This window comes from Pholcus phalangioides, unplaced genomic scaffold (genome assembly GCF_987345545.1).
Source record: "Pholcus phalangioides strain wild (caught in Gottingen) unplaced genomic scaffold, Ppha-v1.0 ptg000014l_1, whole genome shotgun sequence".
In the NCBI taxonomy this organism is placed as follows: Eukaryota; Metazoa; Arthropoda; class Arachnida; order Araneae; family Pholcidae; genus Pholcus; species Pholcus phalangioides.
Window position 1 is genome coordinate 4,095,845 of NW_028301607.1, and position 25,667 is coordinate 4,121,511.

A 25,667-nucleotide genomic window follows, 5' to 3' on the forward strand; every position below is an offset into this window, starting at 1 on the left:
CATAAAATTACCTCACGGGGCCAAGGCACCGTTTCGTCCTTTCCCGATTCATCCTTAGGTCAAAATAATCCCGTTTCATCCGATCTCTTCTATCCCCTCCCACTTCCCTGGATTACTGTCAATCAAGATAACACACCCCTTGTTTTCACATTGAGAAGAAAGGCGAGTGATTAACGTACCAGCAAAAGTCTGAAACAACTCATATTTGACCATATTACGAGGAATATCCAGCATTTTTAGTGGCATTCCCGTGTTTTCGGTCGTTCTCACTTTTTTATACACTTTTCCAGTTTTTTTTCTTTAACGAAGCATATTTAAATTGGCAATCTCTACTGAAATTATGAATGAAGATAATTTTCATCACTTGTAAATTATATTATGATAATTACGTATAAATATAAATGTTCATCGAAACATATTTGTTGTGTTCCAAGTATTTTTCCCCGTGAACACACTCTTCATTACCCTATAATTAATAATTTATGAACTGGTAATTTGGCAATCTTTCGAGCAAGTTTTTGGTGAATATTGCGTATTATACTATATTTAATCTTTAAATTTCCTGAATGAAACATGTTGGGTGTATGATAAAATGTACACCCACAACAAGTCATGTTGAAATGTATTATATTGAAATATATCTATTAAAAAACTATTATTATTTTTCAATTGCTATTTGTAGCAGCTCTTTACTTCTCTGTCCTTCGGGTTTTTCATCAATAATTAGGAAATTTGTCGTAAATTGCAGTTTTGTTATTACAATTATGTCTCGTATTACGGATCGCAATTTCCCGCATTTTTCTCGTCGAGATATGTTTATCCTTGGAACGAAAATGTCTAATTTCCTATTTTAAAACATAAGGGGGCATTAGTGTACTTATATCAATTACAACAATTTTAGTTTTTCGGTCCGTTTGAGTTAAATTACCATATCTGCCTGTGGACCACCTGTGCCATAGGTTTGAAATAAAGGCGAACTGTATAATTTTCCCTTAATTACCCCTGTGTGGAGACGAATTTATCTAGTACCTAAACTTTATTTTTCGATTTGTAATGCCCTGATGGTGATGCATTATTTCAATGAAAATTATGCTAATAGCACCATTTCATCTCCGTTTTTGTAAAAAAAAAAGTTTTTCATTACGTTTGCAATTTACGACAAATTTCCTAATTATTGATGAAATTCCCGAAGGACAGAGAAGTAAAGAGCTGCTACAAATAGCAATTGAAAAATAATAATAGTTTTTTAATAGATATATTTCAATATAATACATTTCAACATGACTTGTTGTGGGTGTACATTTTATTATACACCCAACATGTTTCGTTCAGGAAATTTAAAGATTAAATATAGTATAATACGGAACATCGGTAATATTCACCAAAAACTTGATCGAAAGATTGCGAAATTACCAGTTCATAAATTATTAATTATAGGGTAATGAAGAGTGTGTTCACGGGGAAAAATACTTAGAACACAACAAATATGTTTCGATGAACATTTATATTTATACGTAATTATCATAATATAATTTACAAGTGATGAAAATTATCTTCATTCATAATTTCAGTAGAGATTGCCAATTTAAATATGCTTCGTTAAAGAAAAAAAAACTGGAAAAGTGTATAAAAAAGTGAGAACGACCGAAAACACGGGAATGCCACTAAAAATGCGGGATATTTCTCGTAATATGGTCAAATATGAATTGTTTCAGACTTTTGCTGGTACGTCAATCTCTCGCCTTCCTTCTCAGTGTGAAAACAAGGGGTGTGTTATCTTGATTGACAGTAATCCAGGGAAGTGGGAGGGGATAGAAGAGATCGGATGAAACGGGACTATTTTGACCTAAGGATGAATCGGGAAAAGACAAAACGGGGCATCACCAGGCCGCCCTTACTATACGTGGATCCCATTGCAAAAATAATAGCTGGGCCAGAGGCATCATGGAAAATTCTCCCCTCCCCCCCCCCACCGGCCCGAGTTTGATACATTATGTAGGTGAAAGAAATCGAAAATTCAGAAAATTGAAGTCACGAAAATTCAGAATAAATGCAAGAAATAATTCCAACGTCTATCAAAATTCACAATAAATGCAAAGAATAATTCCAGCACCAGTAACTATTCAGAATAAATGCAAGAGAAATACTCCTAGAATTTACGAATATCCAGAAATAAATGAAAAAAAAAAAAAAACAACTGCAGAAATTAATTCAGAATTCGAAAAATGAAAGTTCAGGAAATTCCAGAATTTTAGAAAGAAATTATTATTACTGTAAGAGCGCGCGACTTTACAAAAAACGCGGGGACCGGTGCGACCGCTCCAGTCCCACACCCATAAGGACTGGCTCTGCGCGGGCCACGGAGCCAGCTGTTGGCCACCACCGGTTCAAACACATCAAAGTCTCCGTAAAACATGCGAGAAGTGAAAAACCTAATGACATTATACAAACGCTGAAAATCATCAAACCCCAAAAAAGGGTTATTGGAATCTAATCGAACCCGTTTCGGAGATTTTTGATACTTTTCGTGCGTTTTTACTGTTTTACAATCTGCATGGATGACAAACTGACTACCTCAGGCTATTTTATGAATTACTCCTCTTACACAAAAAGATTATGATTGGATTATTAGTTCAAAACAACCATTAGTCGTTCATCATATCAGTCGACTGACGATAAGAGGCAACATGGTGTCACTTTATGCAAAAATGGGTAAAATTGATGGGGCGCGGGCTAGAAGTTGATGGATCGATAACTAAAGAACTCCCGTCATTTAACGAGGGAAACGGGAGAAGGGATTAAAATGGAGTAACTTCTTAAAAAGGGGATTCCCCCTGATGACTGTGGACGAACGGGAGCTTCATAGTTACGTTCGAATACATATTTAATACGAAATTTGCCAACACCTTACAGAGTGTTTCCGCTCACAGAACATTGATGAGATTGGATTTGATGCGTTTTGTCAAGGCGATCGATTGCCAAAATGAGAGTCGACAATTTCAGATGCATCTTGGACCGTAACTTTGCCGTATTAATATCTTGTGTTATCTAATATGGCTTAAAATCGGAATGTAGGATGTCGGCCGGCGTACAGTGCAGCACAAATGTTTAGGCACGTAATATACAGTATAGCAAACGGGGGGAAGGGGGGGGGGGTCTATGGCAATTCACTGGTGAACCGTTGATTCTAGAGGCATACTTCCAATTAGAAAAAAAGTTTCCAAATAGCGTGTAGTACTCAGATATGTCATTCATGTTTCAAGGGGTTGTATAGTTATTGAAATAGAAAAAAATAACTTTTTATAGATTCCCCGTGTGTCCCAGAACCAAATAAGAAAATTTTTGTGCTGTCTGTCCGGGTGCAAAATAAAAATCATGTTTCTAAGTGCAATATTCACTGAGATATTTGAATTCGAAAAACGGAGGAAATTTTGGGGGGAAGACAGCGTCAAATGCGGGTAGAACGGTTTTTTTTTTTGCATTTAAAGTTGTTTTTTCCCAACTTTTCTCCGTTTTTCGAATCCGAATATCTCAGTGAATATTACACTTAAACACGTGGAATATTTTGTTGTTGTTGTTGTTGTTGTTGACATCAGGAGAGCAGTGTGCAATAAATTTGTAATTGGGTTCTTGAGCACATGGGGTTCATATAAAAAGTTAACACATTTATTTTAATAACGATACAATTCCTTGCAACATTCATTACATATCTGAATACTACACGTTACTCTTGAGAACTTTTTCCTATCTCGAAGTATACCTCTAGAATCAAGGGTTGGGCAGTAAAATGCCGCACGCCCCCCCCCCTTGTTTGCTATACACCCCGTATATTGTTTAATAAAATGAAAAATTGCCGATACATTTTGTCAATAAGTTTATCCAGGCAAATCGCCGCGTATACTCTTCAGTGATGAAAAAGATGCGAAATTTTGATCGTCAAACGGTTATTCTTTTAAGCGGTATGAGATCTAAGAAAGAGTCCAGGATCTTTATTCAGTAGGCAGCAGGGTGTAAGTTCGGTAATGGTATAGGGAGTGTTTGGTTATTATGGACAGACCTCATTGACATTCTTATGTAGACGGTAGTCAGAATTCATAAATGTACGAAGACACACTTGAAATCCATTTATTACCATTCGGAGAAATATTAGGTGGTCCAAGTTGAACCTTTCGGCAGGCCTCCATTCATTCCTCAAACTCAACAAGAGTGGTTTCGAGCCAAAAGCGTCCCAGTCCTCAGTGGCCAGCCATCAGTTCTGATCTCAATCCCATAGATTGAGTGATTGATTACTGACAGCTCATGCCCAGAGCTGTTGTGCAAGACAATTTCTTCTCTTCACCACCTGGGAGGCTGGGTCGTGTCGGAGAGCATCTTCTATTTATTTAACAAATGAAATAATTATATACATTCTATGGAAACAATCCATCAGACAAACATTGAGCACGATACAACCCCATAGAAAACGTATAGGGTGTCCATACACATGGGTCAGCTACGGCAATGGAAAACAATGTTCCTCTGTTTCAGAAATCAAAAACGCAATTGAGAATGCACCGTTTGATGTTCGTTCGGAATTCGCCATGAAAGCTGGTACTCTCGATAGAAAATGGTGTGTTTGATATTATAAAAAGCAATGGCAATCACATGAGTTACTAAAATTACTTACACGATTTCTAAAAAGGGTATTTAAAATTTGTTCCTAAACATTTGTATTGTTTTTTATATAATGTAGAAAATGTTCAGGATATATGTTCCGTTTTAGTTATGCGTTATTCATTCGTCGCACAGGAATCTCCCACAAAATGTGCAAAGTCATAATTTACATTGAAGAAACTTGCAACGAACTCAGAATTATTGTTGTGCGAAAACTTTTGCGGCACACTGTATAAAATGGTTATTTATTGGCAAAAGTCCAACGGAATTTCATTCAATAGGTGTAATACGTAATGGCAATTTTAGCGATAGATCCACATAGTTATCAACCAGTGAGATTGCAGATATCGATTTCGGTATAGCAGGAGCTGTCGTTCTGGCCATTTTCAGCCTATCATCATTTACGCGCCTGTACAGTATAAGCGAGTTAATTGGTCATTCATTGGCTGTTAGCATACAATGAAAGCGAATCGGCAAATTATACACAAACACGTTATTATATATACACCAGAATTCCAGTTTCACTGATGATCCGTAATTGATAGACATAGACCAAATAATATCCAGTTAGTGTGACGTGAGAAAGTTTCTGCAAGGACTGGGGGATATACGAGGATCGAGTATGAAATATACGGGCATTTAAATGTGACTACCACGCATACCGCATTCGAACGTACCAATATGAATCCTGAAAACTATTTCGAATTTATGGGCTACCATGTTTGCTCGAAAAAACAGTTTATGAACTTATTCATGCATAAAGTGGTGGAAGGATGACCGAAAAATCGTCATAAGGGGTCATTCAAGTATTACGCCAGCATCGAGGGGGGGGTCCCCCCCTGACTTTCGATGGGGGAGGGGGGGGGCTTTGGATAATGCTTACGTCATCAACCACCCTTTACGAAAATATGAAATATTCTTAACGGCATCTTACTCGGTGCGCCAAAAACGGGGAAAAAACTTTCGATAGTTTGTGGGCCCTTGAAGTAGCATTCCCGTCTATTGATAAGTGCCCTACAGAGCCACTTTAGTGATCTCTAAATGTTTCCGCGGATCCAAGCGATCTGGAAATGTGTCCGGGCCGCTTAAGTGCTCTGGAACTGTGCTGCCATGCATCACTAAAGTAATCCGTAATTATATGCCGTGGATCACTTAAATAATCTGAGAATGTGCCGCGGGTAACTTGAGTGATGTAGAGCCGCACTGGGGGGCCACTTAAGAGTGCTCTAAAACTACGTCACATGTCACTCAAGGGTTCCCTAAATGTGTCACGGATCACTTAAGTGTTCTGGAGCTGCGTCCCGGGTCATTTAAGTGATCTGAAAATGTGACACGGGCAGCTTAAATGCTCTGGAATTGTACCACGGGACACTTAAGCGATCTGTAAATGTGCCGCTTAGTTCATTTTCACAAAATTAGGTTTGAGGAGGGCAGGCCGCATCAGATAACCCCCCCCCCCAGGGCCATATTTGGTCCACGGGCCAAGAGCCGTTATGCGATTTATCATCATATGGCTTAGAGGGTGGGGTCACAATGAATTTATCAAAGATAAATTTTGAGTTCATAGCCTTCAAATAACATTGAAATTAACAGAAAAATTGATTATAACAACATATAAAGGCATTTTCTTCATATATTTCGCCAAAATGCACGTATCTTTTGGTGCCAAGTGTGGAATGGTGCTGTTTTCTCTGATGAGAACATGGAACCGGTGGTTTTAAGTATTAACTGGTATTACCTACGCCATTTCAGAGTCACATTTTCGAAACAACAAATCGTAGGTGAATCAGTGATGATTTGGTGAGGTTTTTCATCTCAAAGATAAACTCCAATAGCATTCATAAGCTGCATGATGAACTCAGAGAGACGTATCTGGCGGAATATCTACTACCTGAGGCACCTCTTGCAACTTCTGGATAGTATTTGTTTCAACAGGACAATGCTTCTGTACTTGTTTCAAAGTCTACAGAGTTTAAAGTCAATTCGTGGAACTCGTCTGCTGGCCAGCGAGTAGAAGTCCTGATCTGAATCCTTCAGAGAACTTGTGGGGCACGAGAAGTTAGAGAAATGGTACGCAGTACGGAAATATACAAGACCTTATGGCAGCAGTCAAACAGGCTTGGAAGAAGATTCCACAGCGAGTTATTCATAACTTATTTTGATCGATGACAACCGGAATGATGAAGTTTATAGAGGAGAAAGGAAGATTTTTACGGTTATTAGAATGATTTTATGCATAATTTTCCAATGTCCAGGTTTTGACATTTAATAATTTCTATTCTGAGACAGTGTAGCACTTATTTTTTCTCTCCAATGGAAAATGTTTACTTCTATTTGTGGTTATCGAGTGGTTTTCACATATTCACATTAACAGGTTTTTGATGTAAGGTATGGTAATGTTTTGGCTGTCCTTAAACTTTTTCCCAGCACCTTAATGCCAATATAAGATTTCCCTTACGGTGAAAATATTCTATTTCGCCAAAAAAATTTCCAACTTTTCTGTTATGCGCCAAACTCTGCAAGAACATTCGTTTAACGACTCGCTGTCCGACATCCAGGGCCAGTGACGTAGCCGTCCACATCACCTGTCCACACAACATCCTCGTGTGACGGGTAGAGTTAATGAGACACCGCCCCCTATCCTCCTCACTGATATCCGATTCCGGTCCGGGAAAAACTTCCTCCACGTTGATTAGATGGAGAACCCGGTCCGGAGTTTGTTTTTTTTTTTTGCCAGGAAATCCGGGAAAGGCAGGCGGCGCATCCTGTTTCCATGAATGCGGACAAAGTTTCTCCTACACAGACGCACACTTCGCAAAAGTTTCCTTTTTCTCCTATTCAGGGAGAAAATGCATCATACAAAGTAACAGTATGTGGCAGAACAGAGAGAGAGAGAAAGCCTCCGATAGTTTGTGGAAGCAAAAGAAAAATCAGAAGTTTTCTGCCCCTGCCAAGAATTTCATTTCCTCTCGTCGAAGGCCCTACGGGAAATTCAATTCCAGGGGCACTGATTTACCATGCGGCTGGCGTTATCTTAACAGCTTTTGCATCCACAGGCGGAGGGGGGGACGCGCCATCTTGCGAAGTCACTCCACTGCTTTTCCCGGGTTTTGATTTCTTCGGAGGGGTTTATTCTCTCCTGCATTTTATTCCCGCCAAGGCTTATACACTGGGAACACATTCGGGAAAATAAAGTGAATATACCATTACATACCGAGATGGTAGCCGTAAGTGCAATAATATAAGGTCACGAGATAGAAAACTCTGAGTGAGCGTATTCGTATAAAATACGATACGCGGATAGGAAATAAAAGAGAAATCCCATTGGAGAAGTTACCTTGCACTAAACTAGAATTACATGCATTGCAGGAACTGCGTAACCTGCAGTGAAGACGCTACAGTTTGAATTTTTATTCGACTTCGATGCAATATTTCGTCATTGAAATTTGCATTGAAAAGCTGCTGTTTTTTATCCCTCACAAATCGAATGTATATAAATACAGAAATGTATTCAAAAACAATCTGGAAATATTTTGGCTTCTCGTATTCCATCAATGTTCCACTGCCGTATACGACGGTTTTCTTCAAAATTTTCGCAACTGCGGGCCGACCAAAAATAGGTGAAATAGTTTAGGGACCACCAAGAAGTAAACAGGGGAAATAAAATATTCGAACCAGCACAAAATACATTGAGAGGAGAAATAATTTACGTACGGGCAACAAATAAATAGGAGGGATAATTTGCGGAATGGCAATAAATGGAGAAATAAGAGGAATAATTTGCTGTAAAAGGAATCGGGGGGGAATTTCTTTTCATGCAAGCATTGTGTACGTAGTATTATTTGCATATTTTAGGAAATATTGTTGGAGAAAACATTGTAAAACGTAATATTGTTTTTGACCACATTATTGTGCACAATATTGTTTGTGGTACCTAATATTTCTTGTGAACACATTGTTGTATGTAATATTGCTTGTGAACACATTGTTGTATGTAATATTGTTTGTGAACACATTGTTGCACATTGTTGTATGTAATATTGTTTGTGAACACATTGTTGCACATTGTTGTATGTAATATTGTTTGTGAACACATTGTTGTATGTAATATTGTTTGTGAACACATTGTTGTACGTAATATTATTTGTGAACACGTACTTAATATTGTTTGCGAACACATTGTTGTACGTAATATTGTTTGTGAAAACATAGTTGTACGCAATATTATTTATGAATACATTATTGCATGCAATATTGTTTGTGAACACATGGTCACACGAATAGTGTTTGTAAATACGAATTTGTTCGTAATGTTGTTTGTGAGTATGCAGTTGCACATGATATTGTTCGTGAGTACGTAGTTGTAAGTAATATTGCTTATGAATATACAATCGTACGTAGCAATGTGTTCAAAAACAATATTACTAAATAACAAACTTATTGTTGTTTGTTTATATAACAGTTTATGTAATATAAACCTAATATTGCTTGTTTATATAAATTACTTGAAGTGGCTAGTCGGATAATCTGCATGGCTTCAGGAAGGGCAAGTCATGTGTAACTAACCTCCTTTGCTTCTATGATCACGCTTTGGGTAAGGACAAAAATGTACATAGTGTTTACCTTGATTACCAGAAGGCATTCGATCTGGTCCAACATGGTAAACTCCTTAAGCGTTTTTGCACGAGATTGGGATTGGGGCAACTTGCTGAATTGGACCAGACCAGACCAGACTTAGAATTTTACGATGGTGACTGGCCCTTAAAGCGGGCCATTAGCCAACATAAGGGCTGGGGCCCCTTGGGGACCCCCGATGAAGGGACAGACAAGTGAGTAATGTATGTGTAGTTGTGAAAGTGCATGTATGAGATGGGAAAGTTTGGGAAAAAATTCCTCTTTTCGAAAATTTATGGTCACTAATGGTCTGTCGACTATTAAAAAATTTTTACGTTGAAAAAATGCCGCCACTGCCTTACGTTATTAGTATTATTATTATTAGCTTCGCTTGTGAAGAAGCCCGGTCGGGCGACGCTTTGATGTCGTCCTTGGCGTTTCTCATTGGTTGAGACGCTAACTCAGTTCCCTATTGGCTGGAACCTGTAAAAATACATATTTCATGCACAAAAATAAATGTTTGAAGGCAATGATGAAAAAAAGAGAAAGTATTAGTACGGTTATGCATGAAAGCTGGGAAAAAATAAAGAAACAACGATTAAGAGAAGAAAAATTTACGAACACGATTTTTTTTTTTTTTTTTTTTGAAGTCACGAAAAAATTTTTTTAAGTTTTTTTGAAGAACGATTTTTTGGTTTTTTGGACAGAACAAAAAAGATGGGGAAAGGAAAAAGGAAAAAAAAAAAAAAAAAAAGATAGTGAGATAATCCGATTAAATAATGCAGCTTCGATGAGGCTTTAGCTAGGCCTGATTATATTTCCTGCCTCGACAAGAAATTTCTCGTAGACCGCTTGCCTTTCTTTTTTTGTTTTTAACTGTAGAGAGTCCTCGAAGCATAATTTTGCGTACTCGAAAATGTAATACGTCGAGTTTGGGCAGCTGTCATCTGACGTGGAAGAACTGTCAGAGAGATCGGCACGGTTGGCGGCCGGTGTTGCCGTCAAGGGTTCGGCATCTTCTGGCTGCTTCTCGGCGTGGGCTTTTCTTTCGGCTGGGGCTTTCGAGGATTTTTCAAAGTTTTTCTGGAAGTCGGTAGATCCATTCGATGGACGGAAGTCCGTAGAGTCGATTTTTTCGCTGCGGTTTGAGTTCACTTTCTCTGCGGACTTGTCTTTTTTTCTTGGATCGAGCGGTTTAACGGTGGATTGTTGCAACGGTGGCGTGGGGGAGACACTGATTTTTTTTCTTGGTGCCGATGATATTTTTAGAACACTGCGAGGCACGAAAACTGGGGGTTTTTTTTCGATGTTACGTTGAGTGACACTGGAAACGGGTGCACTGTCTTGAGTTTTCGGGTGGTTAGCTCTCATTTTTTTAAGTTCAGCGATGTATGCACTGCATTTCTTGTAGCTGGCTGGATGATTTCCAGTTTTGCAATTCACACAAGTCGGCTGGTGGACTCCGAAGATGTTCGAGCATGGCTGTCCCGTATGCTTTTTAGTGCACTTGATGCATCGTTCCTCAAATTCACAGTTTTCGGCTCGATGGGTCCACCGCTGGCAGCGAGTGCATCTGGTTGGTGTGGGCCGTTTTGGTGAGCGACGAAAAGGGGTGAATTTGACGGTGATAAATTTTAGAGAAGAAACTTCGATTATGCTGCGGGACGTCTGGTCACGGGGGAGTGTGACTTTCCAAAGTGGAAGTTTTCTACGTCGAGTGGATTTTTTCTTGGATGACATCTGTGTGATGCTCAGGGCAGAGAAGCCAAGGTTTTTAAGTTCTTTTTCGATTAGAGAAGAAGGTGTCGTAATTCCAAGGCCTTTGAGAACGAAGCTCTGGCTTTCTTGGTCACTGTTCGCGATTTGGGGAATTTCGACTTCGTTGCTGCGGAGAAATTTTGTAGCACAGTTGAAATCGTTTTTGCTTTGGAACGAAATTTTGTAGAGTTCGTTTTCTAGCTTAACGTTGAAGTCGTGTGCACAAAGTTTCCGAAGGGGGTCGGCTAGCTGAAACCAGCGGTCGTCTGCCGAGATGTTTACGGCGAAACTTGGCCTGTTTCCTTGCGGTGGCTGAGAGCTGTCACTCACGTGTGTGGGAGTGGCGACTTTTGCAGGGACGCTTTTTGATTGGTCCGTTTTGGCCGGCTGTCGGGACACTGCCGGTGTCGCCGCAAGGCATTGTGGGAAAGCTCTCGTCGTATTTTCGAAGATAACCGTTGGGATTATTTGAAGTTCTCCGGAGTCGCTTTCTTTTCCGGGATTTTTCCGGGAGAGTTGTCGCGGTGGTTCCGATATAACTCCTGTGTTGTGGGCTTCGTTAGTAGTTTCGAAGCAGGGGCCAGGGGTGATTTGGCTTTTTTCCTGTTGTCTGAAATCGGTTTTGGTGATTCCAAGATTTTCCAGCTTTTTCCGGATTTCAAGTCTTTTTCTGGCGGCTAGTCCAGGGTACTCGTCGTAGAAACATGGGCTCGGAAAATTGATCAGGTACTTGATACCTCCTTCTGAGAGAAGCTGAAGGCGTTTGATCTCCTTTGGCTCCGATGTTTCTGCGATTTTCCCAAAGTCCAGGAAGGCATTCTGGAGGGTGAGACCTTTGTTGCACGATTTAGACGTCATGCTGTCAGCTTGTAACAGGCTGGTGTAGTCATCATGAATGCCTTCGAAGAAGTTTTGCATGGACAGAACATGCTCGGCTGTGGATTTCTTGCTGCGAATTTCCGCCGTGAGTTTACGCCAACCGGGGTTGTTTGGTTGCTCTATCACGTCGTGAAAGAAACACACGGGGATATATTTACAGTCGTTTGAGGGATCCATTGCAAAGCTTAGATAACTAGAAAAAGAATGGGGGGAAATTACGATTATTTGTTTAGTTTGATATGGCTCCGACTGAGTACGGGCCTTGAAATGATAATTTTAGTCTATCATTTGGGAGCAAAAAAATTTTTGCGACCGTCCCCGACGGTGACTGGGGGATGAAATTTTTGAAATTTGAAATTTGCTGAATTGGATAGAATCGTGGTTGGGGGATAGGCAACAACGGGTTATGGTGAAAGGGGAATTCTCTGATAGGACGAGCGTCACTAATGGAGTTCCTCAAGGAAGTGTCTTTGTGGCCCCATACTTAATAATATGGATTTACGAACACATTGTTGTGCCAAATATCGCTTGCGATAGTGCATTTGAACCCAATATTGTTTGCAAATATGTGGTTGTATGAACGCTGCCTACGCTGTGTGCAGACTTGTGTTCGAAAACACTTTGTAGTGTAAAGTGCTGCTTGCAAATACTATGTGTTGTGCTATTGTTTTGTGTCGGACGAGGTATTGTTTTCTATTATTCACAAACTTGTGGTTGTTGTACGGAGTGTGTTCGTAAACACATTGTTGTGGTTGTGCGAAGCATTATTTCCAAACACGTAGCTGAACAAAGTATTCTTTCCAAGTCGATTGTTGCATGTGAAAATATTTCCTAACACATTACTGCAAAAAAGTATTGTTAAAAAAAAAAAATAAACAATAATAAAGAGGCATTTGTTTCTTAATTTCTCGTCCCTTTTCGATATCACCCCCTCAATTGCGGTCTCGAACTGAACAGTCAACAACAATTCAAGTCGTAAATACACAACAATTACCTCCTTGCAGTCTTTCTTTCACATCGATACGAATATAGTCTTACTTTCATATATTTACGTGAAACAGCCGCCATATAACGCCGTACCTCTTCCAATTACGTCCAAACACAATCCAGAAAAAACTTAATCAAATTAAACAACAAAGACATTCCTACGCCTATTGTTTGTACAACAATTATCTCAATCTCGGGAGAGACTGAAAACTGTCAACGAACAATACCATCTACAAGCCCAAAAAAAAAAGTCAACAAAATTTGTTTTTTCCCGTTAGTTTAACATACAATAAAGGCGTAAACCGGGACAAAAAAAAAAAAGGGAAAAAATCCCAATATCCAGAAACAAGGTTGGAAAAAATAAAGAGACCACAGAAAATAATAATGGAATAAAACAAAAAAGATAAGAAAATTCCAATATATATATACACACACACACACCTTCTCTTTCCTTGTTTCTTACCAAGCTGTGATTTCTTTTTCCTTCTCTTATTCGGGGAAAAAACTAAAAAATGAAGGGAAAAAAAGTGTTTTTTCCCCTTCAATATTTTTCCCTCTCCTCGCCTCAATATTTTCCAGGACCTAATTCATTGGAAGGAATGATGGCGGGAAAGAGAGTATAAAAAAAATAAATAAGAATAAGGCGAAATGAGAATCTTAATTTCAGTTCTTTTCTACTCACGTTCTGTGTACCCAATTTCTTTAGCGTTTTTGTCCCGTTTTTTTTTTTCCAGGGATTTTTCCCCCTCTTCACATATTATATATCTTGTTTTCTATTTTTTCCTGTTTTTTTTTTTTCCCCCAAGTCCATTTCCCATTAGGAAGGGAAAGTAAATACGTAAGTCACGTCGCAAATAAGTTGAAAATTTTCTTTTTGCTCCTTTTCTTTTCTATGTCTCGTAAAAGTGAGGATTTTGAAGGATGAAATATCATCCGTCTACTTTTCACTGGAGAAGATTCTCCTCGTTACTGTTTCGCAATTTACAACAAAAAAAAGAGAAGGAAAAACCGGAAAGCATTCCGTGAATGTTAAAAAGCTCTCAACTTGAGAAAGATAGAGTATTAACTTTTTTTTTTTCCTTTTTTTTTTAATAAAAAGTTATTAGCCCGTTCATGGTTGGAAATGGTGGTAAGTAGCCTTCCTGGAATGTAAGTAATCATCAGCCCCAGCAACTTCTATCTATCTTTTAGGCTCTTGTCAGTTTTTGTACATTAGCTTCACGGGAATGTACTTCCATGTTGAGTCTAGACAGGATATTCCGATTCCAAAATCTTTGGTAATGACTATATCAATATGTTTGTGCACAGATATTGTTTATACTCAAACATATCGTTTTACTTGATATTATTTGCGAATCACATCTTTTTTACAGAAATATTGTTTGCAAGCCGCCGTTGTACCGAATATTATTTATGAACACGTCGTTGTATCAAATAGTGTGTGTGTGTGTGGGCGCTCGAGCATGCGTGTGTGAATATTATGTTGTACTAAATAATGTTTATGAACACGGTGTTGCACCGAATATTGTTTGCGATACTGTAGTTGCACCGGACATTGTTTGCAAATATGTGGTTATGCGCAATACAGTGATTAAAATATACTTTGAAGTATTAAGCGTTGTTTGCAAATTCGTTACCAGTATTACAGAATTAGTAGCCTTTGCTAACATTTTGTTGTACTAAGCACTATTCCCTAACACTTTGTTGTACTAAGCACTATTCCCTAACACTTTGTTGTACTTAGCACTATTTCCTAACACTTTGTTGTACTTGGAATTTTTTTGCTAACACGTTGTTTTACTTAGCATTGTTTGCAAACACGTGGTCTGACAAAGCACTGTTCGTGAACACTGCTGTCTGGAGTGTTATTTTGGAGAACATGTAATTAAATAGAGCAGCGGTTGTCGAACTTTTTTGACTCGCGGAGCCCTTTTACGAATCCACAAGTCTGGTGGATTCGATTCCGAGATGAGACATAGTAATCACTATACTATGCAGCTACAGCAGCTCCCCATCTGTTAAGCTTATCAACTTTTTAGAGGAGAAAATCTGTCGTCACTGCACAGAAAAAATGAAGATCTCTTTGAATCTGATGAGAGTAGTGGTGAAGACATCCCTGTCTTCACACCATGGTGACTAGATCGATGACCAGATCAGCATCGACACCTCAAATCTAATGACTACGCTGAAATTGTAAAAATGTGTTCACATTTTTTTCCTTCTCTCGGACTGTGACGTGCATTGTGCTTACCACAGATGCTTAAGTTTTCAATATTTCTTGTGTTTACTATACTAGAATTTTTGTGTTCTTCATATTTGCATTTCTGTTTTCTTCATATTTGCATTTCTGTTTTCTTCATATTTGCATTTCTGTGTTCTTCATATTTGCATTTTTGTGTTCTTCATATTTGCATTTTTGTTTGCATTTTTAATTGTTCTTCATATTTGCATTTTTGTGTTCTTTATATTTGCATTGCTGTTGCTCCCCGTTTTTCTCTCTCGGACTGTGACCTGCATTGTGCTTACCACAGATGTTTATTTTTCATTGTTCTGTGTTTTCCAGTGTTATATAACATATATAACATGTTTCCCCCCACCCTTTTCATACATATGTACCTGGACTGTGACGTGCATTGTGCTTCCACAAATCTTTAATTTTTACATTATTTTGTGGTTACTATATATTTTAATTTTTTCCCCAATATACTTTGAAAAAGTGTTCTCATGTTTGATCAGGTGGGGTGGATGGATTTGATGGGCTGGGGAAGGTGTTGCTACTTTTCCAACAGGTACCCTTTACGTTAGAGGTTCCGTAAGGAATATTAACGTGGGTATCTGGTATCTGTCTGGTAGTTCAAGTTCAAGCTCTCCATCTGAAAACAATGTAGGGATGAAAAAAAAAAATCAACCAAAATCCATCGATTCAAGAAACCACTACATCCCAAACGGCAAATTCACCCGAAGTAATCAGGGTGGAGGCGGGGGGGGGGTTAAAATCGATTAATCCCCCCCCCCCAACATATAAATCAATGTCTTTCACTCCGTTTCAACAATCACGATAGTAACAGTTGGTTGAATTTCCACAAAATCAACCAATCAACCAACAGGGTTGAAAAAAAAAAGTCATCCATTATAATAGATAAGAATATGAAGGATGACCTACGTTTTTAAATAGGAAAAAAAAAACCCCGCATTTTTCGGGAAATATTTCCGGTTGTAGGAATGGCTGCTGCGAAAATTGAAAGGGGGGGGGGCAAAGAGTTTTTTAAGAATGAGATGTGGAACGTCTCGACTCAGCACAAATAATCTTAAAATCTTCAAGAAAGCAGGAAAGAAAAAAGGGGCATTTTCTTTAAAAACAGTGGGAAGAAAATGGGGAAATGACGCCCCAGGAGAATAAGATGAAGACATCCACATTTCGGCATCGTAAATCTTCAATCGTCAGCCAAGAAGCGAGAGAATAGAATTTTTTTTTTCCAATCCCCCCTCTTACAGCGTTATCTAAAACAGATTTCTCGAGACTTGCATAAGACAGTAACCACGTGGCACTAAAAATTGAGGATACCCGGAAGAGAAATGGGGGGAAAAAAACAAAATGTATTTCGGAGAGGATCCAATAAAACCTCTTGAGTTTGTTGCGGACGGGGGAGAGAAAATACCAAGATCTGCAAGAGTGTTTACGCACAAAGCACACAGCATAAACATGAAATAAGTTTGTCGGTTTAAAGAGAATTTTCTGCAGCTGCAGCCAATAGTCCAGGCATCTTCAACCCGTTGCCCCCTGAAGCACCTAGAGTGCTCGTTGATAGAGTCTGATTGCGAGCACTTGATCAACGTCCCAAGTAAACACCTTGTGTAAATTGATGGATTGAAATTATCCTGATTTCATACATTGGTGTGTCAAACTTGCCGTAAGGGTGCTCTTCTGTTGACGATTGGTACAGGCAGCGCTCGCGACTACAAAAACGTTGAAAACTACCTCTGCAATAGTCGGACGGATACTAAAAATTGTACATGTTCTATTTGAAGGATGTGCTCAATGGTTTTGGTATTTGCATTATGTATCATTCGCTGTATGATTGTGGTACGATATTACAAGGAAAGGTGCCATCGTCACAAAGGTTTCGAAAAAATTTCCAATAATTTCTACTCATTTAAATATGCACAAAAATATAAAAATATCCGGCGGAATTGCCGACTCAAAGAAAAATTGAGAATATCTATATTTTGAACAAAATAGAGATCAAAAATCCCGGCAACCCTAAAGTCTTGGAACGACGCCATTCAAACATCACGTGATTAGATACAGCCAATACAATCTATAGCAGAAGACCTCTGCGCGAAGCTCGTGACGTCACTGAAGTTACTTCGCCTGTAGCCATATTGTACGTAGCAGGCCGACGCATGCGATGCCTTTACCTTTTCTTGCAGTATATCCAATATGGCTATAGGTGAAATAACTTCTTCAGTCAAGCCACGAGCTTCGCGCGGAGGCCTTCTGTTTTAGGGCCCTTTCACACGGAGCGGTCCGGAAGAAGTTTTAACAACTGGTATATATGCAGAGCCTTTCAGACGAGGCGAAATTCGCCCGCAACTTTGAAGGGTTCATGCGGGTCCGTATGCGGATGCGGGCCGCACATGCAAGTTTTGTACATATGGTGTTGATACAGCGCAGAAAAACAGAGAAAAAAACTAGAAATTGAAGTTTCTGGGTGGGGGGGGGGAGCTGAAGGAAAAAAGAGGGAAAGAACTTTCTTTATAGATATCGCCAAGAAGCGCGATGAGATGGATGAGTAGCCAACTGTTGCCATTTTCAATAATCTTTTGTAGCTTCAATAATTGCATTCCACCGCTAATTTTTTGTTTTTATTTGGGCGAGATGTGAATATACTTAAATTTTTTCATAATTTTTTGAGGATGACACCTTTGGGTCCTTTCATTGTTAGTGCAATGATGTATCAAAATTTGTTAAAATTTTTGTTCGTAAACTCGAAGAAGTTCCAATGCATTTCCTCTCGTCACAAAAATATTCTGATCAGCTTGAAGTCATGAAACCATTGAGCACCGTTTGGTATGTATCATCATCATCGACTACCTTACGAGACACTGGAAGGATTAGTCAACATACACAGAGTACTCGGTGATAATAACTCATGAATAATTTCAGAGAGGAACTCACCAGTGAAGCCTTCCCTGCACTGACAGGCATATGAGCCTTCTGTACGGATGCAAGTGCCATTCTCACCACAAGGACTCGAATAGCAGAGGTTTACCTCCGTATCGCACTCGTACTTATGTTTCATACCTGTTTTCAAAGAAAAGAACAACAATGTAATAAAGAAAAATTCAACAAAGATAGTATGTAATAATCAAATTTTATTTGGAAACTAATTTCGAGAACGTGCAAAAATGGATATTTAATCCTCCCCTCAGATTGAATATTATATGCTCAGCCTGTGGCTCTCGGAGCCATCGGACGTGGCCTGCGACCTCAAACATAGCGGCAACTCATAGAGGCCTCAAACTAAGCGGCACATGTCTAGATCATTTTACTGATCGCGACACATTTCCAGCTCATTTGAATGACCCGCGACTAAGTTCCAGACGATTTAAGTCGCCCGTGATGCCGTTCTACGTCACTTAAGTTAACCGTGGCACGGTTAAAGATCACTCAAGCTGCCCACACCACATTTCCGCGTTACTTAAATGTCCCTCAGCACATTTCAAGATAAGTTCAGTGACCCACGAGACAGTTTTAGAGCACCTAAGCGACACGTGGTGCAGTTCCACGTGATTTAAATGACCTGCAGCACAAGCCGAGATCACTTGAGTGACTCACGACGCAGTCTTGGGGCATTTAAGTGGCCCGTGGTGCAGTTTGACATGACTGGGGTGGGCTGTAGCATATTTCCAGACCACCTGAATCACTCCAGTGACCCGCAACATGATTCCAGAACATTGAAGCAGCCCGTGGTGCAGTTCTACACCACTTATCCGCGGCCGAGTAGCCGTCAGCACATTTCACGATCACTCGAGAGACGCGAGAGACACAGTTTTATAGCAATTAACAGGCCCGTTCCACATTCTCAGATCACTTGGATGATCCGCGGCACATTTTTAGATCACTAAACTTGCCCGCGACACGCTCTAAAACCAATGAAGTGACCCGTACTATCTTAAAAATTAAGCCTGCTTTAGATTAATTACCAATAATAGTAATTTCAAATTTGACATCATAATGGACTGATAGCGTCTCTCTGTGATCAGCTTTATATAAAATTCCCATGGATTTGTCTTGGCCAGTGTTGAATATTGATGGGTGCTCTTAGCTTTCCCAATCAATGGAAGAAATGAGGGGAAAAAAAATTCAATTTTTTCCCCTCTTTATTTCTTTATAGATATTTTCTTCAAATTTTTCAGACAATCGTAATCACTGAACTGTTTTTGAGACGAGGAGAATGAATTTGAATTTTAGTAAATTCAAATTGAATTCTTCAAATAAATTCAAATGAATATTTCATGCAACAAAAATGAAATATAATATGCAATTCACAAAAAAAGAAATTCGAAAAATTCGAATAAGAAGACGAAAACCTTACGATTTAGACCCAAAATTTTAATTCATACGGAAGTATTTATCAGAATCAGATTGATAATTTCAGGAATTCCAATGGAAAATTCACAAAATTTGAATTGAAAAAACTGTCTGAAATTGGAATAAGATGCCTTATGATAAAAAAAAAAAATTCAGATGGGAGTCTTTATTACAATTACTGTCTAACGAATTTTTTTTTTAATTCAAAATGTAAACTTTCATGAAAAAAAAGTTTAAATTCGAGTAAAAAAAATTCCCAAAATGAAAAAAAACGAAACAAAAGAATCTCATAAAATTCAAATAGAAATTTTCAAATTCAAATAGAAATTTTCAAATTCAAATAGAAATTTTCAAATTCAAATAGAAATTTTCAAATTCAAATAGAAATTTTCAAATTCAAATAAAAAAAAAAATGATTCTGAGAACACAGCGACACCTACATTCCCAAGTAGGAATAAAATGAATTTTTATCAAAATGAAGTCTCATGCAGCTCAAAAAATTTTTGTTTAGATGTAAAAAAAAATTCTTAAAAAATGAAAATTAATTAAAATTTTATAAAATAAAATTCAAAAATATTTAATTCATATACAAATAAATTAGAATTTATTAAGTTCAAATACCAAAATATAATAATATAATGCTGGCCTTATTACCCTGATTGAAAGATGGAACGCATACAACAATGCCAAGTTGAATGCGAACTAATGCCTGATGCTGTGGCTCATAAACCGAGATATCCCATCAAACACGAAGATCATCATAGAGCGACAAGATATCGTGCCATCGACTGAAACTAAGTACCTCGGTGTCACCCATTGATGAAAGACTCAACTTCAGGAGCCGTACCAAGAACAAAAAGACCCAGATCCGCTTTCGCATCTAAGAGCAACATGCACAAATTACAACGATTCCAGAAGCGCTTCACTCTGGAGCACCAAAATTTTTCCGCCTCACCGACCTGCACAAAGACTTTGAAGGTGTCGTCCACGTGTTCCCACATCAAGGAACTATCTCGAAAAGCAAGAAAGGTCGTGTCACCAACATTGGAGATGGAGTTCTCCAATTGTGATACTCGCGAGTTTCTGAAACATCTCTAAGGCCTCAAAACATTCTCCATACAAAATACGTGTGAGAATTTTGAAAAATGTGGTGTGCGCTTGTGTATACATGTATATATGTGTGTTATTGTTAATTATTTAAACATTCAATAATTCGTGTTTCAAGGCAATGTTGAAGAGTGTCTCATGAACGAGGTCGATCACTCTGTTACTCAACGCAATGAGTTACCGCTCATTGTATCGCTAACTCACCAGGACACACACGACAGACAGCCCGATTTTAGCAAATTTACTCAAACTCAAGCAGAGAAATTTCAGATACAGATAATCAGGCAAAGCTTTCTTAAATTTGAATAAAGAAATTTCATAAATTTAGTTACGGATTTTAATAAATTCAGAACAATTTCGCGAAATTCCGACAAAAAAAAAAATTGTCTAAACCCGAATTGAAACATCTTATGAATTTCACAAAATTCGAATAAAATTTCCTTTCAATACAAAAAGTTCTCAAAATAAGAAAGGAATGAATCCAAGTGAGCGTTCCATGAATCTCAAATGGCATATTGGGAAATTCGAACTAAATTTTTCCATAAAATTCCAATATACATATAAGAACAAATTCTTGAAATTCAGATAGAGATTTTAATTCACGTGGAAGTATAGTTTTCTTTTTTTGAAACTACACAAATAGTTTTTGAAATTCGAATCAAAAATTTCTCAAAATAACCACGAAAAAACTGAAATCGGTATAAAATTCAAATAGTGAATCATCAGTGAAATTATCGTCTAAAAAATTTTCTTAACTCCAATTAAACTGTTTTATGGAATAAAATGAAAATAAAAATTTCAGTGAAAAATTCCTATGAAATTGAAACGAAAAAAAAATAATCCCTACAAATATTAAGAAATTATTTTTGAAATTCAAATCAGAAAAAAAATTCTCTGAAAACCCAGTGCCATCTAAATTTTTTAAATGAGAATCTTGTTAATTCACATCCAATAAAAGTTTCAAGAAAATGAAAATTTCAAATTATATTATAATATTTCAAAATATATTATGCAGATTACCTCTTCTTCATCTATTAAATTTACTGTCAAGAAATTACGGATTTCAAGAAACACAAAAAATTGCCATAAATTTATAAAAAAAAAAAAAATTAAATGAAATTCTATCAAAATTACATTTTGTACATTTTGACAACTATAAAAATTTCGATCGATAAATAAGAAATAAAATGCAAATAAAGGACAGCAGACTCTCTCTTTAAACGCAGAGTGAATGCCAAACACTGATGTACTAACTGTCTCATAAATTTTCGTAAATAGTTTAAAAATTCATAAAAATTGAGGAACTGGTGTACGGTTTGCAAAGACGTTATTCTCACGAAGAGGGTGCTGTTGTTCTTTTACACAGGAAAAAAAAAAAACTGGTTTAAATTTTTGTCGCTAGAGTGTGCTGCACGAAAGTGTGGCGGCAGCGATCGGGCCTGAAACTTCCTTAAATCGCTTCTGTATCCGAAACGTTCGTAAAGCTTCAGCCGGTGATTCGTGGCTGAGGTAACAAAAAACTGCAACAACTTATCCCATGCCTCTATCCACAAATGTCAAAATCACAATGAAAACTTTAAATCGCTTACGACGTAGGCGCCAGTAACAGGAAAATTCAGAGAAATGAGCTGTTAATCGTACACCACAGCCCGCATTTTGTATAGTGAGCTGATTTACGCATTTTCAATGATCTGCTTTCGGTCAGCGCCCCCCTTTACTGAAAATTTCAACTAAATTTTCTTTTTGAGCCAAAAAAAAAACAAAAAACAAATCCCGTGAGAACAACTTCTTCGGAAAAACTGCATTCAAATATACTATTCCCCTTAACTTGTGATCCTATGTCGACCAGCACCTCCTAGAGATAGAAGGCCTCCGCACGCCGCTATTGACGCCAGCAAGTAGTCCATTTTCCCTCAGAATATTCAGGGGGGAAAAAATTCCTTGCTGGGGTGCCAGTATCATGGTTGTGAGGAAAAGAAATGATCGGGATCAGAATTGGCGATTTCTATTCACCACATCCGATCACCATGCGCCAACTAGGACAATTCTACGCCAAAATAAGAAGAAACGAAATAGGATGCTGTGGTTCAAGATATGGCAAACTTGCTAGGTAGTCTTAATGACGTTACGGATGAACTTGGAAACCCGTGTGGGGGCCTTCTATCTCTAGGAGGTGCTGGGTGGACTCGACATGGGACCGCATCAGGAAACAAAGAAACTTCATTTTTTCAACGGTTCCTTAAGGTAAGAAGGAGGTCCCTGTTTTTCCGGCTTCTTAGCAGAACTTTTATAAGCAATACATAAATTGCAAAGGGACAAACTTTCAGAGACCTTTCACCTTGCCGGGGGGGGGGGCTATAACAGGGGTGCACAACCTCTGGCCCGCAATGGGATTTCAACCGCCCCCACGAAAGGTGTTAGGGTAGAAAAGTATCATTTAGTAAAAGACTAGGTATGAAAAAGTTCAGGGGTTAGTATTATTTCTTAATAAAAGATTGATCACATTTTCCTCATGGAAAATATGGGAAATCTGCATCCATACGGCCCAATGCCAATTATCACCAAAAAAAATGGCAAAGATGCCAATTATAGCCAAAAATATTTCCAAGAGATAAGTGGTCTATGGTCTAGATATGGGCAACAAAATTACATAAATGAATAAATAGGAAATGAAGTTGATAATTGTAGAAAAACTTTTTGTCAAGGGGAAGTAAAGTTGATAATTACAGCCAAAACAGTTTCAGAAGAATAAAAGTTGCGGTGAAATGAATGAATTTAGTTGAATATAATTAATTATGATGATAAGAGTGATAATTATCGTCATATAATGTATCCAATCCTTGATTGCAGTATAGTAAGAAATAGAAAATGAGAATAAAATTCCTTGAAAATCGGGATATTTTGTAAAAAAAAAAAGTCGGGACGGCCAAAACTACGGGAATGTACCGTGAAATACGGGTCATATAGTCACTGCATGTATTCCAGTTTCTTGCCTGTGAGTGACAGAAATGCCCACATAAAGTACGAACTGTGTCAACGAAATAAAGAAAAAAACCTTGCACCGAGAGTTGAATTTTCATGAACTTTTAAACCATTCACGAATATATGGGACACCCTGTATATAAGATGAAGGATCTGCTCTAGAGATGACACAACCATCTATTTCGTTGACGACGATGGCTCCTCATTAGTCCCAAAAGTTTCCCCGAGGAATAGTTCATAATAAACCCAGCCCACACACAATCGACATATAGCCCAATCACGCGCGATTACGGACAGATGGCGAAGATCATCATCATACTCATCATCGTCATCGCTCCAGAGAGAGAGAGTCACAGATACGTGACACAAGTCATCTCCACCATCATCTGCAAAGCAACAGAAGTGGCGGCGTCCGTGTCATTTCAGTGTCGAGCAACCTCCATAGAGTTAAGAGAGAGAGAGCGCTTCTCATCATGGTGGTAGCATGTGTATCAGCAGATGCTGGAAATCGCCCAATTAGGGAGCCAATCGTCCGTTACAAGTATCTACAGAAGACTGGCAGAGGAATCGCTCTCATTAGTTTTCCCGACTGGAGATACTCTCAGTCCAAAGTGCTCGACGTTCCATCGATCGATCGATCGGGTGACTCGAGGTAAATTGATTGACGTTCCAGCGATATTCCCATCGATCTTTTACTGTATCCGACTCGGGAAAAACGCGTGTTTTCGTTTATAAAGCGATTTGTTTCAAGTCACGTGTGTGATCGATCATTTATATTCCCATTTGCAAGATTTATAGGCTCGAAATCTCAAGGAGAAATCAATTTTTTCTCTTAACCGACATCCCAATAGAAATAGATTTATAAGATCTTAATATATTATGCATGAAATCATGAAAAATTAGAGTTGTCCGAAAATTCTCATGCTCTGCAAGATTTAGCGAGGATGGCACAGCAGGACACGCGTGGATTCAGGGCGATGTGTCGAAACGGGTGTAGGCTCATAAGATTGTCTAATTTTCCACAGGAAACACCAGTACTTGATCTTCCCGCTGGGGAACCTACGCCAATACTGAGGACGAGAACAAACAAACCCCTACAATTACGCCAAAAAAAAAAAAAAAAAAAGTGCATGGCCATAGCCCTTGGTTCCTACACCACTGCCGAGAACAATATTCACCCACGTTACCCTCCATGCTTTTATGTCACTTCTGAGAGAACGAGCACACGATATTCCCCCACTCCCGAATCTTAAGCAAAATTTGAAGACGTATGCCGCTGTGGTGGTCGAGTGGTTATAGTGACGAACTCGCGATGCGAGGATCCGGGTTCGAACCCCACAGTGGTGGTCGGCTGAAGTTGGTTTTCTGTGGTTCCCAACTTCAAGGCGCAAATGCGAGCCGATCTCCCCGTTAAAAAGTCTCGCCGCAGAGAGCAACAGTCCTACAACGATAAATCATCCAATCATAACACTTCACTCATAGTTAGAAAAACTGGTGGCAGTGGCAGCACTACACATAACAAGCATTACAGCGAAACAAGAAACTTTACGTCAGGTTTCACTACACGTACACGCACATTCCCGCATGTACCGATTCAAGTGCATGTACCGTTGTAAAGGGTTAGTGCAACCTCTCAGTGAGCATAAAAGAAAAAAGCTGCCCTTCGGAATCAGCAATAAATTGTAGGTTCCGGTCTAATTAACTCTTGTGTGCAGAAAATGACCAGGGTGGGATAAGAATGATCAAACTTCGCGAATGACACAGAGATTGACGTAGAAATTTCAGCTCTATAGGGGAAAAACGTGGAAAAACACAAAAAACCACAGTTTGGTGGGAAATTTCAGCTCTGGCAGTAATTCCATCATTTCACAGGATTACACACCATACGACAAAATATAATCCGTAAATTTTTACGAGGTGAAATTTAGATTTCTTATTTTGTTACACACTTTATTCTCACTCTCAAAAGCGGTACAGGGTAATTTTGAAACGCCTTTTGAGCATATTTTTTTTAAATTGAAACTATACCTCTGCGACGGACCGTTGATGAGATGAAGGCCGCATTAGCAGGACAACCTGTACACTCCCCAAG

General features: G+C 38.6%; 1 protein-coding gene across 4 annotated transcripts in view; it reads right to left on the reverse strand.

Annotated features, from left to right (window-relative positions):
• Nucleotides 1–25,667, reverse strand: part of stan (Protocadherin-like wing polarity protein stan) — a 414,391-nt gene that overhangs the window by 123,898 nt on the left and 264,826 nt on the right. For all 4 annotated transcript variants that reach the window (XM_089241555.1, XM_089241556.1, XM_089241557.1 and 1 more), the window contains exon 5: nucleotides 18,071–18,196. In XM_089241555.1, the coding sequence (XP_089097681.1) occupies nucleotides 18,071–18,196 (126 nt within the window). The remainder of the gene's footprint in view (nucleotides 1–18,070; nucleotides 18,197–25,667) is intronic.